Genomic DNA, 12683 nt, shown 5'->3' with positions numbered 1-12683 from the left:
TCCGCGTCCTACCAGCGATTTTTCTCCGCAGACGATCTCAATATGCGAGGCCTCGGACCGCGCACATGTCGTTCGAGCGACACACGGGCGTGAAACCCGGAAGGAGAGAGAGAAGCAGAGAGAGAGAGAGAGGGAGACAGAGAGTGAGCGTGGCCTGCGGCGGGGGTTGAAGGGTGAATCGCGATGAGAGGAAAAGGAACGGGGGGTTGAAACGGGGCGAGGGGGAAGCTTGTCCCGGGTCCGCCATGCGGAAACCTATCTCAGGCTAGTACTCCACCGGTCCGCGGTAACTAACCGTCAGCCGGGAAAATTCTCCCTTTTATGGTCGCGCCTTTTGGTCCTGCCACTCTCCACCCCCAACAATGTGCCAACGACGTGTACCCCCTACCCCCTACCTCCCCCCGTACCCACCCCCCTTCCATACGCGACTGTTCTTTCGTCGCTTTGCGCGCGCGATGCTGTCGATAATCCCGCGCGATATCGCCGCGGCGATCGAGCGAGCTGCGATTCATAGAACGGCTAAACAATTAACAGTTTGTTGATCGCGCGTCTAACGAAAAATTTCTTCGCTTGGCGCCGGGGCAGCGCTGATTCCGATCGTTTCGCTTGTCTTTGTCGGGAAATTATAAATTGTCAAGTTTTATTAGTCGTTGGTTCTCACGAGTTTTCCTATCCACCTATTCTCATGAAATTTCGAACATACGTAGATAAATATAAAATTCGCTTGTCTTATATATTTGCGCGTTACACCGCTGTCATGTCGCCGGCTGTCAAGCGATACTTTGCCCGTTACACCACTGCGACGACACCGGACGGCATAGCGTTAACAATTTCTCTTCCAAGGAGATTCAGACCGTATTCTCGGTATTTTCAGCGTTTTCTCAGTTCGCGCAACGACGCTCTTCGATTCGCTGAAAAAGACTCACCGAAACGAAGAGTTTCCGCGAATCGAGCGCGATTCGGTGGACTCCACCATGATCCTTCAATCAGGCCGGTGACAAGAATTATAACCGGAAACGACTTCGACGCGTAACAACATCATTATCGCGTTCTTCGGTCATCAGATCACAATATTATACGGATCGAAAGGGGCAGCGCGTAAAATAATTCATTGTATTGCCGCATAATTTCGCGGAAACGTAACTAGAACCGGCCGCGCCTCCCTCCCTCCCCCCGCCCCTCCCCGTCGCCGCTCGCTAATTGATAATAATTCCGTTTGACGAACCCGGCGGGCGTTAAATCTGTTTGCAAAAAGCATCCTCGTTAATATAATTTTGCGAACGGGCGCGCGTTATCGGCGACAGAACAACGGGCGCTTTAATTGCGCCGGAATATATCGAAGCTTTATATTTCCGATGGATTTATGTGGGCCCCGGCCGATCGTTCGTGAAAAGAGCGTGTGTAACGTTGTTAATTCTCGTTAACGGCCGGAATTACCGACCGCTCCGCGGCAAGAAGAGGGGGAGGGGGGGAGGGGGAAGGGAAGAGAGGCGAGGTATAACGGCGGATTGCGGGGTTTAATAGCGAATTATGCGTTTGCGAGGCTCGGTGGCCCGGCCTGGGCAAAATGTCCGCCCCGACACCGTTCGCCGGAAAACAAAGGCTTCAACGCGGCGAGAAAACGAGTTCGGCATTTCTTCGTCTTCTTCTTCTTTTTTCTTTTTTTTTTTTGTTTTCTCGCGTTTATGCATATCGCTCGTTCGAGATATCGCGCGCCACCGCGATTCACGACGACGACGCGACGCGGAAGAAATCGCATTGTGCGGCCGGTTTAACAGGCGTGCGCCCGCGTCATTCGCAAAACAAGCACTTTCGAACGCCATGCGATTTACCGCGGAAAATGGACCCATTTAATCGTGTCTAGCTTCCGCGATCTACTCCACCGCCATTACGATTCGCACGGGAAACGAATTTAACAAACTGCGAGAGCCACGCGGTCGCGCGCCACTCTGCGGCGCCCCCCCTATTCTTCGATCCAATATTTTCGTCCATAAACAGCGAAACGGCGAGCGTCAAATTGAGCGAGCACTCTGAATCGCGCCGGATGATCGACGCTTTCGTTACGTATACCGATCGATTCGATTCTGTGCGAAGCTGCTCGGTTTCTGCGTTTTCTGAAATTCCAATGTTCGTCGCCGCGAGATATTAATTCGTTCTTCGACTCGCTGCGTAACGCGTGTTCATCCCTTTGCGCTCGAGGCCGTTTTAAGATCCAGAATAGCTATTTTAATCAGCTGCATTTCAATTTTATACGATTTAGTACAATTCATGAATACGAATTGAGAATATTTATATCTTAATATTTTAATATTTATGAAATTGTGAAACTGCCACGCTTTTAACAGTCTTCTAAATAGAATGGTCTTTAATAATGTTAAAATTATTTTGAAAATGATATAACAATTTTCATTGGCGCCTCAGAGGCGACACTCGAGTGCAAAGGGTTAATTGTGTATAATTAGTACTTTCAGTATGGTAGACCCGGAATGGTTATGGTATTTCCACCAAAGTCTCAATGTCACATGTTGTTCATTGAATTATTTCAATTATTATTTTAACATTCTTATCGAATAACGCAACAAGTTAGCCTTCAGTTTATATATGCGATTCGGTCGTGTGCTCGATAGAATATAAATTAATTCAAGTAAAAGGAGACAGTTTAACTGCGAGTCCTACACTAGAAATTGCTCGTTATGAACATTGAAACTCCTTATTAAAAATTAAACAGAAACCGTACCATGTTTTCGCTTGAATAAAATCGAGATCTCGATCAAGCGAAATTAAATATAGCGTTAAGTTTCTTACGCGGCATGGCAGTCAATGTGGACAATTGATTCTCTATTAAAAATGATCAACCCTCTGCGGTATTAAGTTGATCGTCCACCAGCTAAAGAACTAAATTACAAATGACTCGTAACGACAAAGTAATTCACCGAATACAATTACCGAAAAGAAATGCACGAATTTGTACATGAACGACGTTTGTTCGATGCTTGTTTCGACGATGGACTTTGTATCGCGTTTCAACAAATAAATTCGGAATTAGATGGACTAATAAGTTCGACGACCCCATCGAACGAATCGGCGGGGCGCCGTGAATGGAGGGGAGGGGGGGAGTAAACGAAGAAAGTATCCTTTGACTGGTTCGATCGGTTCACGGGGGTTCGTGAAACGGGGGAAACACGATACCACTGAGTTGCGAATTTCACAAGGCGATGACGATGGTGGTGGTCGGTGGTGGTTGGTGGTTGGTGGTGGAGGGTATCGAGCCTCTCTGATTCGTAGGTCGCGAGGTCGGGTTTCATAGGTCTTTTGATTTTCGCTCACCTGTATCCTGTCTTCGGGCAGATCGGTTCGGAGACTGAGCATCTCGCGAGCATAGACGTCAGGATAATGGGCCTCTTTGAACGCTGCCTCCAGCTCCTCCAGCTGTTGCGACGTGAAGATCGTCCTGGAGCAACAACCGTATGAACCTAGTTATATGCCATTACAGTTTTTCCCTTAAACCTAGCATACACACGCGGACCAACCGACAGAACCCGACGTTCGCGTTCGCGTGACGTTACTCGAAGGATTACGAACGTTCGCGAGCGATTTAATCGAATATCTTTCAGCGAATTAATATATTTAATCGAATTGAGATGCTCAATTGAAATAACATATTTACTCGAATTAATAGCTTTAATCGAATTAATATATTTAATCGAATTAATATATTTCATCGAATTAATATATTTCATCGAATTAATATATTTCATCGAATTAATATATTTCATCGAATATCTCTAGACATATCATATAGACATCTATACTTGAATTAGATAAAATTAATTTAGCAGAGATCATCGACAGCATTCAATAAATAGAGCTGCTCGGACTAACCGAAGTATCTCTGTACGATCTCCATTGAAGCAACGTTCTACACGTTCGTCGAAAACGATAAGGATGCATTTCTTACGTCTCGCGACGATAAATCGAAACATCCGATCGAATCGATTCGACGCCATAATTATATTTTTAACGATCATTCGAGCCGAGGTCCGCCCGTCTGGCACGCAATTATCGGCGAGCCGTGATTGCGTTCGGATTGTCTGTCACTTCAAAATAGCTGAAAACTCGTTACCAGCCGACTCCGGCGATTACACGATGAAAAGTCTGAAACGATACACGCACAGAGGCTGCAGCACGTAACTGTCGCCACGATTTTACAAGTGTATCCGGTATTCTTAACACTCCACCCGCTGTGGACCGTTGTTCGGAACGTACAACTGCGTGTAAAACGCTTTTCTATATTTATAAATCGCTGCTTCACAGTTCACATTAAATTATACTAAGTTACGCTAAGTTATCGAATAATATCTGTGTTATATAAACGATTAACCTGTTAGCTGCGTACGACGAGTATACACGTCACAAGGAAATATCAATTTTATATTTTATAAGAAAAATACTTCTCCTACGATCTTGATTAAAATGCTTACGAAACTATATTCATAAATTTCGCACGATTTAGAATAATTCCAGAACAATTGTCGTCGAAACTACCCTTATTATGATCGATAAAACGCATAACAAAATTTATCTTTAAAATAAATTGACGCAGCTAAGTGGTTAAAAATTTCTTCCGTCAGATTAGCAGACTAAAGTGAAACATAGTGGCGACAGTCGTGTGCCATAACTCTGCGCAGAGACGCGCGAGTCCGAAAACGAATCATTGTTCGAAACTAAGCGACTAGCAATTGTTGTCGACTAATCGAGAGAGTAACGACGACGGGATTCCACGAACGTTTATTAATTATTTGCTCGCCCGTCTATCGCGCCGACTTCGGCCGTCGTATCTTTACGGAATGGCGCGAGTGTTCTGGCTGTTAATGGCGGCGCTTGGTCGCGCGTGCTTCGAAAACAGAGGAACGCGGCCGTGGGCAAGAGAACATGGCATGGAAAATTTCACGGTTGAAGTGCGTGTGAGATACTCACCTATGACGGCGCTTCTTCTTCTTCTTTTTGCTGAAACCGGAGAGACCGTCGACCGTGAAATCCTTTCCTGAATCTATGTTGTGCCCCACTCCTGCAAACAGAACGGACCACGTTAGCGGCTCTCTCTCTCTCTCTCGTGCATCCTGCGCGAGGATTTGTGAAACAGCCTTGAACTTCATTGTCCAGCGAACGCTGTTTCGATGTTCATTTTTTCGGTAAGTTTCGTTTTTAGAATCATTTTAAATTAGTTGTATTAGTCTATGAATTCTTTCGCGGCTACGGTCGGTCGCAAAATTATTCCGGCTACTGCATAACTTTATTTCGGTGTTTTAATATATTCTACTATGCTTTAGCAAATTGGTAAAAATTATCGCAGCAATTACGTGATTTTTATAACATCCGAATACTTTTGTTACAATTAGCGATTTCATTCATTGTATAAAGAACGATGTGTATTAAATATTTATGATATATACCAAGTATTTGTGCCATCTAAAATTTATACTCTGTTATAGCGTAGTACGTTCTTGTACTACTTTGTGCATTTAACTGTTTTAGGCAACACGAAGATCGAAACAAATATTTTTGTGTCTGACAGTATCTTAGCTAGTAATAATAGAATTATCCCAGAGTTATTTATTATCTCCTATAAAATCTACAGATATTTTATTCCAATGCGCATTTTGTAATTCATCATCAAATGGATTTATTAGTTCTCAATCAAATCACAAAACATCGCGATCCAACTACAATCCCTACATCTTCTCCATAGCCGCTTTCCGCAGCCATGTTGGAAAATAATTACACAGTCGGCGGAGGTTCGATTCGAAGAATAAAAGGATTCTTAAATTTGAATAATAATGAGCACCGACGGGATCGTCACACGCAATCTTTTGAGTAATGATAGCCCCCGCGGAAGTGCAAATTGGTGTTCTGAGTTCATTATTTCAATTTTCATTAACGAGCGAACTTTTTTCCCTTCGTTTTCTATCGGGTTCCATTTCAGGTGTACACCGAGAAGGCCAACGTAGTTGAAATAATAGAATATTATGCAGGGGCGTATCTTCTTTCGCGAAAAAATCCGTCGCTGATGGCCGGCAACAGCGCGCGCAACCATCGGCCAGGGAGCTCATTATTTCATACCGCCGCGGCTGTAATTGATAATTACACACGCCGCTTTGTTCGGCCCCGTTCAAACACCTCGCGGATCAAATTACCCATTATACCTGACTTGCCAATGAATCGAGACCACGCGCGCAACCCGCGCGCAAATTATCCTGGCCGAATCCACGCGTTCTACCTCATCAAACCTCTCTCTTCCGTTCGATTCCGATTAAACATACTCTTTTTTTTCTAGCTGTTGGCGATCGGACGAATCCAGACTCTCGTTTGTCCACGCGATATTCAGCTGTCCGACGCGCGTTCTCCTAGGTTTTTTAAGGTGTGCGAGGAATGGATTTAACTAGACTATAGTGATAGACGCTTGTGTACAATGCGTTAACAAAGCATTTTTACAAGTTAAACCTACCGAGCTCGAACAGTGGCGTTTTAAAAATTGCAATTAAAAAATTGAATGTAACTTTGAATGTATACATATATGTATACAGATATATTTATACTATAATAAATATTTAATTATCGTACAGTTAAATATATCTATAAGGAAAGAAGATATGTGATATTTATGCTTTGGAAGAATGGTAAGGTTATGTCAGGTTATGTGGACTGGATTTATTTAGACATTCTACCATTTGTATTACAATTTATGCTTCAATCGTGATATCCATTTAATAATTTCGTATGTAAAAGACTGTATAATTGAAAGAATTTTCTAAGAAAAATTGTGGAAATATCAAGATTTTTGAAATAGCATTTTCTATATTATACCTAAAATAAATAACTATCAGAAAATTATGAATTAGGTTAGGGGTTTGTGACGAGATTTCGATAAGAATATCATCAGGATTATCAAAATAGCATTCTCTATATTATATCTAACATAAATAGTTATCAGAAAATTATGAATTAGGTTAGGGGTTTATGACGAGATTTCGATAAGAATATTATCAGGATTTTCAAAATAGCATTTTCAGCTAAAATAAATAGCTGCTCGAAAATTATGAATTAGGTTTGTGATTTTTTGTTGATAAGTCCTATCATCCGAAAGTTAACAGGATACAATTTTCGCGTTGCAGGCGAGCCATCGCCGAGCGGATTTGCTGCTCGAGATCTCGGAGAAAATGGCTAGAAAATGTATTACCAGTAGCAGTCCATCGAGTTCTGGTTCGATAGAGTAGTCTCAAACAGCGTGGAAACATTGAAAGAGAAGCTATCTCTACCGCTGCGTTCACATGGCACCGCGGCTTTACTAGGATTTCTAACCGAGAAGTAGTCTGTTCTTCTTATCGACGATCGTCTCGGTTACGTACAAGAAAGAGGATCTTTTCTCGCTCTTGATCGTTTCTTTTTCATCGTAAAGAATATAATAAATTAAACAATTTTTATTTCATGATCAGACTGCTGAATTTCACGCGTCTGTGTCGTGAACGAATTTGTAAAACACCAGAACGCTTCTATATTAATGATCTAAATCTATGACATAAATATATAAAAATGATAAATAGCTATGAAATAAATATATGACTATACAAATTATACAGAGGAAACGTGAATTTTCACATATAGATGAACGATGAATTCACAATTTAAGTAGAAATTTTCCTGACGTGTGAATTACTGTATGGCCTGTATGAAGTTAGATTAAAAAACATAGTAAACCATATAATATGTTTTTAAAATTATACAGATATTTAGGGAGTAGTTCCTTTTTCTTCAATCCAAAGAAATTTTCTATCAAAGAAAGGGAATTTCGTATTTATTCAGTGTTTTATGAATGATGCGAAAACAGGAACTTCCATACACGCTGATAATTTATTTATTCAGAAAAATCGCTGGAAGATCGTCGAGCGTTACTTGTTTAACTTAGACCGAAGCGTAACGATTCCGAATCTAACCATTCCGTTTGTCGTTCCGGTGATTTTTTGAGAAACCAGAAGATCCGAATGGGCCGCGACTGTGCCGAGCGACGCGCGGACGTCGGCTAAATGGTAATTTTCCGCGAGGCGAGGCGAGGCGAGCAGAGGGCGCGGCGATTTAGAAAGGCTCGGCTGAGCGGGCGGGCAGGACCCGTGGCCCGAAAATAATTATCAATTATAAATTAATTTCGAATTAACGAGCGAGGAAACCGGCTCCGTGGCGCGCGCACGCCGGCGCTCCACAATGAAACCCTCTCTCCCCGGGGCTAACTCGTTACTACAGTTGTTGCTCGCGCTGGCAATCGGCTGGTGCCGGCACTACCGGCGGCTAATTAACTATTAATTAAGAGCTTAATTCCAATTATACGTGTCCTTCGACTAATTGGACCCCGAAACGCATTTCTGACGTCACACGCGTGCGAGCGCCGCCTCCGTTCGCCTCTCGCTCGTCCTACTTCTTCGATGGAAATCATTTCTACGCGAGCCCGAGAGTGCCTGTCTACCTGCTCGCACGCCTGCACGCCTGCATGCCTGGACCTCGACGTTAGCCCTCTCACCACACCTGTGGCAGCTCGTGTGCACGCTCGCGCGCGCGTTTAACGCGCCTCGTGCTCGGTTGAACCCCGTCGAAGGGGCGACCGAATCGTCGCGAGCCGATCTGCGAAAAGCTCCGTGCCAGTTGGCGCACTATTAGGAACTTGAATAAGTTCTCGCTGCTTTCGTCCCAAAATAGAAGCTTTATTTAAAATATAACGTTCAAAGTCAGTTCACTCAAAGTATTGCCCATTACTGGAGACCACTTTCTCCCAACTTTCTGGCAGTGAAAGAATTCCGCGTCGGAAAAACAAGTCGTCTTTTGAGGCAATCCATGAATCGATAGAAGTCATAGCACTTAATTCAGAGAACCGCATGGTGGGCAGCTGAGACGAGAAACCCTGCTGCAGAAAATTAGGCGCATTTCTGACTCACTCGCATAAAATTCTGATAACATAACCTTGACAAAATTCCTATTATATTCTAAAAAATAGAAAGATCCCCGGCTCGCTTTAAGGAAAACTTATTCGCAGGCCGTTCCAATTTCACGAACTTGCTCCCACATCGATTGTTTATAAAATACAAGTTGGTCCATGTTGGTCGCGAACTGCGAAGCGGAGCGATATTATTGTGTTAATTTCAATCCACCGGCGACTGCAGCAACGGAAAATTGTTCCCGTTCCGCGTAATTGTGACATTTCTCGTTTCAGCGTAGCTCCGCGAATTCGAGGTTTCATTCAATCGGTGGAAAACATGGTATAAGTTGCGCGAGAATAAAAGTTGCGCCAGCGTAAATTACTGTGCCGCGAAGGGGAGAAGCGAGGTCCTCGGCTCGCGTGGAAAATACGTCTGAGGCTAGTTTTCCGACCGCGTGGGCGTCGAAAAAGGGCAAAGAAGCCCGAAAAAAAAGAAGAATGAAAAGAAGGGGAATTCCGACGAATTTCGAGGCGAGCAGCCACGCCGCCGCGCGGCGGAGGACACACGGCCCGCGAGAATGACGAACGACGACTTCTAAAAACCATTGTTTGTTCTTAGTTGTCCGTCAATGGTACGCGTCTCATCCCCGCGCGTTTTTGTTCTCATTGTGCTTTCCTGCTTTTTGGGCATGGTTCCTCGATGCCAAAAGACCGCGCGCTTTGTCGCCATTGGCAACGCTTATTTGAAAGTTAACCACTTCGGTACGGCGCGTATCGGCCACGAAACTGTGCCCACAGCCGGCACTCACCATGCGCATGCTACTTCGTGCATCGACAGTGAATCCGTTTTGCTCTTTTACAGATCTTTGACGAGAAAAGCTTATTTATGTGTATTTCTGGACGTAAACACTGCATTTGTAGAGATAAGGCAAAAGTTCTTGGCAGTCGACTATAGTCGACTATAGTCGATGCTCGGCCGTGTGCGTTCATATCACGGCCGTCGACTATAGTCGACACTCGGCTGTGCGTGTTCATCGGTGGCCGTCGACTATAGTCGACGCTCGTACCGAAGTGGTTAATAAAACGAAATGATGACGATGACGAGTTGAATGTTATGCACTTGCAACAGAAATGGGTAAGAGAAATGGAGCAAAAATAATACGATTTAAAAGTATATTTTTCTTCGTTTACTTCGAAGACTCTTCGTTTTGTCTTCGTTTATTACAATTGATTATAGTTGGAGTAAATATCTTCATTTAAAGATCACGTTTTGGAGAAATGCGAATGCGCTGCTGTAATAATGAATTGATATTCTGACAAGATTTAAAAGTATATTTCGCTCCGTTTTCTTCATTGCTTCAATTGATTACAATTGAAGCACAACATCTTCATTTAAAGATCACGTTTTGGAGAAATGCAAATGCGCTATTGTAATAATGCATTGATATTTTAAATGATTATTCTGTACGTTTAATTAACATTAATTATATCCCCATGAGAACTGCGAAAATCATTGACCAAGTTAAATCGAGACATTATCCTGAAAAATTATAAAGACGGTCCAAAAGGAATTCCTCGTGTTCGAGGGTACTATACAAATTTCAGAAAATAGCGAATGTTTTTTCAGTGGATGAAAGAAAACTCTTTAAAAAAGCAGCGACAGAAGAAGTGCCGTCGAAAAATGATTCGAAGATTCCGAGAACGTCGCGAGGACATAAATACCGTAATCAACGAGAAAATTCGCGCGGAGACTAATAATGCCTCCTTCGTCCGCGAGGATTTCACAAACGCTATCAGACCGCCGGTGATCTGCGCGCGCGCGCGCCCCTCGCGAGGGGAAGGGCGGAATTTTCACGCAGCTCGCCAAGACGAAGAACTTAATGAGGAAGCGTCGGTGGCATTCAGCCGATTCAGGCGAGCTGCTGGCTTAATTTTATCCAACATTTCTTAGACACGCTCTTCTACGCCGCGTCCTTCTCGGCTCGCTTATCAAATGACTCCTCGCTCTATATTTATCAGCCCGCCTGGCGAATGGTTAATCGGCGAAAAAATCGTCGACAAAATCGACGACAAAATCGGCGACAAAATCGGCGACGAAATCGACGACAAAATCGGCGACAAAATCGACGACAAAATCGGCAATCAAATCGAAAACAGAACGAGCAGATAAGGATCATTCGTGCGCGCACAGACAGCCATACTTCCGCACCCTCGTTTTCGGCGAAACATTTTTTCCCGCGGCAAAAATAAATATTTGAAGCTCGCGCAGCTCGAAGACAACGCGCGGAAACTCGCGCGAGTCCATTGTTCCTCGAGATCGTAGGAGAGGCCTCTTTACGCCGCCCCGGCAGCGCGTTGCTTTCTGCGCTCGGGGTTTTTAAGTACGCTTATTTACCGGGAACCGTCGCCACGCGATCCCCGAAGAACCCGATCACGAGAACGGCGGCCGCTAATCAGCCGAGGGAAATCGAGCTGCCGGAGCGCGTTCGAGACCTCGCGCTCCACAATTTCCCATTGTTCGACGGGTTATATGACTCTTGTATGAGATGGCAGTCGTCGGGAAGCTAATGCCAGCGTGGACGCGCTTTAACAGATGTTCAGACGTGTTTAGACGTTTATTAGCTGCCATGAATTAATGTGTATGCGATTTATAAGCATTAGAAAATAGGGTTATATTATTGGAAGAAGTAAGTAGTAAGGTTGTTTATCCTTTGATTTATGATGCTCCTGTTTCCTTAAACTGATGAAGGAACTTTTTAGTCTCTAAAAAGGATAGCTGTTTGCTCATAAAACACAGTATGTTTAACCTCTTAGGCGCGCCACTATAGTGGCTTTCGCGAATGTCTCCTGCTTTACTCAATTGTTTTACTAATTATTAAAGTAAACGATTAAAGTGAGAGTGTGTATGTACAGTACATAAAGAAAAGAATGTACGTAATTAATACTATATATAGATATACTGAAAAAATACATATTAAGAAGAAATGGTAATTTAGTTATGAAAAACTTTATTTTCGCAAAATCCAGCCGTGCGTAAAAGGTTAATGATGCCACTGTGATATTCAATGGATGAAGCTTTTATCTGACACGTATATTGTGCACGTAGAAATGGTAATCTGGCACTGTACAGCTCAATTCATGGATAATCGCAAAGAAATTGCGACCAGGACGAATCACAGCATAAATACGAATTAATTTTATTTAATGAAGAATGTTCCTCTGGGCTTCCATCGAATGCCAGAAGGCAATTACTGGTAAGAACAACGGATGAAATATTTATCTGTCAAGCATATTGTACAAGCAGAAATGGTAATATAGCACTGTACAGCTCAACGAAATTTCGATGAGAACGAATTACAGCATAAATACGAATTAATATTATTTATCAAAGAATGCTCTCCAGGGTTACATCAAATACCAAGGGGTAATTACCGGTAAGAACAATGGACGAAGTATTCATCTATCGAGCACATTCTACAAGTAGAACTGGTAATCCAGCTACTAATATTTTACAGCTCAATCCACAGATAACTGCTGCGAAATTTCAACCAGGTCGAAATCACAGCACGAACACCAAACATCTGTCGCAGCTACCTCCATATCTGCTCTTTCCTACTCCTCGCTAAAGCGCGAACAAGTTAATACACCTTCCTTCGCCCGTCATCCCTTCACCGTCCGCCTAAAAATTTTTGAACTCCCTCCCTCGCGAAGAAGGGAACGC

The 12683-nt window shown here is 43.4% G+C and overlaps 1 protein-coding gene across 1 annotated transcript in view; it reads right to left on the bottom strand.

The window, feature by feature from the left end:
- LOC144477328 (uncharacterized) overlaps nt 1–12683 on the bottom strand; it is a 106070-nt gene that overhangs the window by 31317 nt on the left and 62070 nt on the right. The window contains exons 3-4 of the mRNA XM_078195012.1: nt 4979–5068; nt 3328–3458 (exon numbers count right to left, since the gene is read on the bottom strand). Coding sequence (XP_078051138.1) covers nt 3328–3458; nt 4979–5068 — 221 coding nt within the window. The remainder of the gene's footprint in view (nt 1–3327; nt 3459–4978; nt 5069–12683) is intronic.

Source organism: Augochlora pura, chromosome 2, assembly GCF_028453695.1.
Source record: "Augochlora pura isolate Apur16 chromosome 2, APUR_v2.2.1, whole genome shotgun sequence".
Lineage (NCBI taxonomy): Eukaryota > Metazoa > Arthropoda > Insecta > Hymenoptera > Halictidae > Augochlora > Augochlora pura.
Note: the sequence above shows the minus strand (reverse complement) of the source record. Positions and strands in the feature narration are given on the sequence as shown.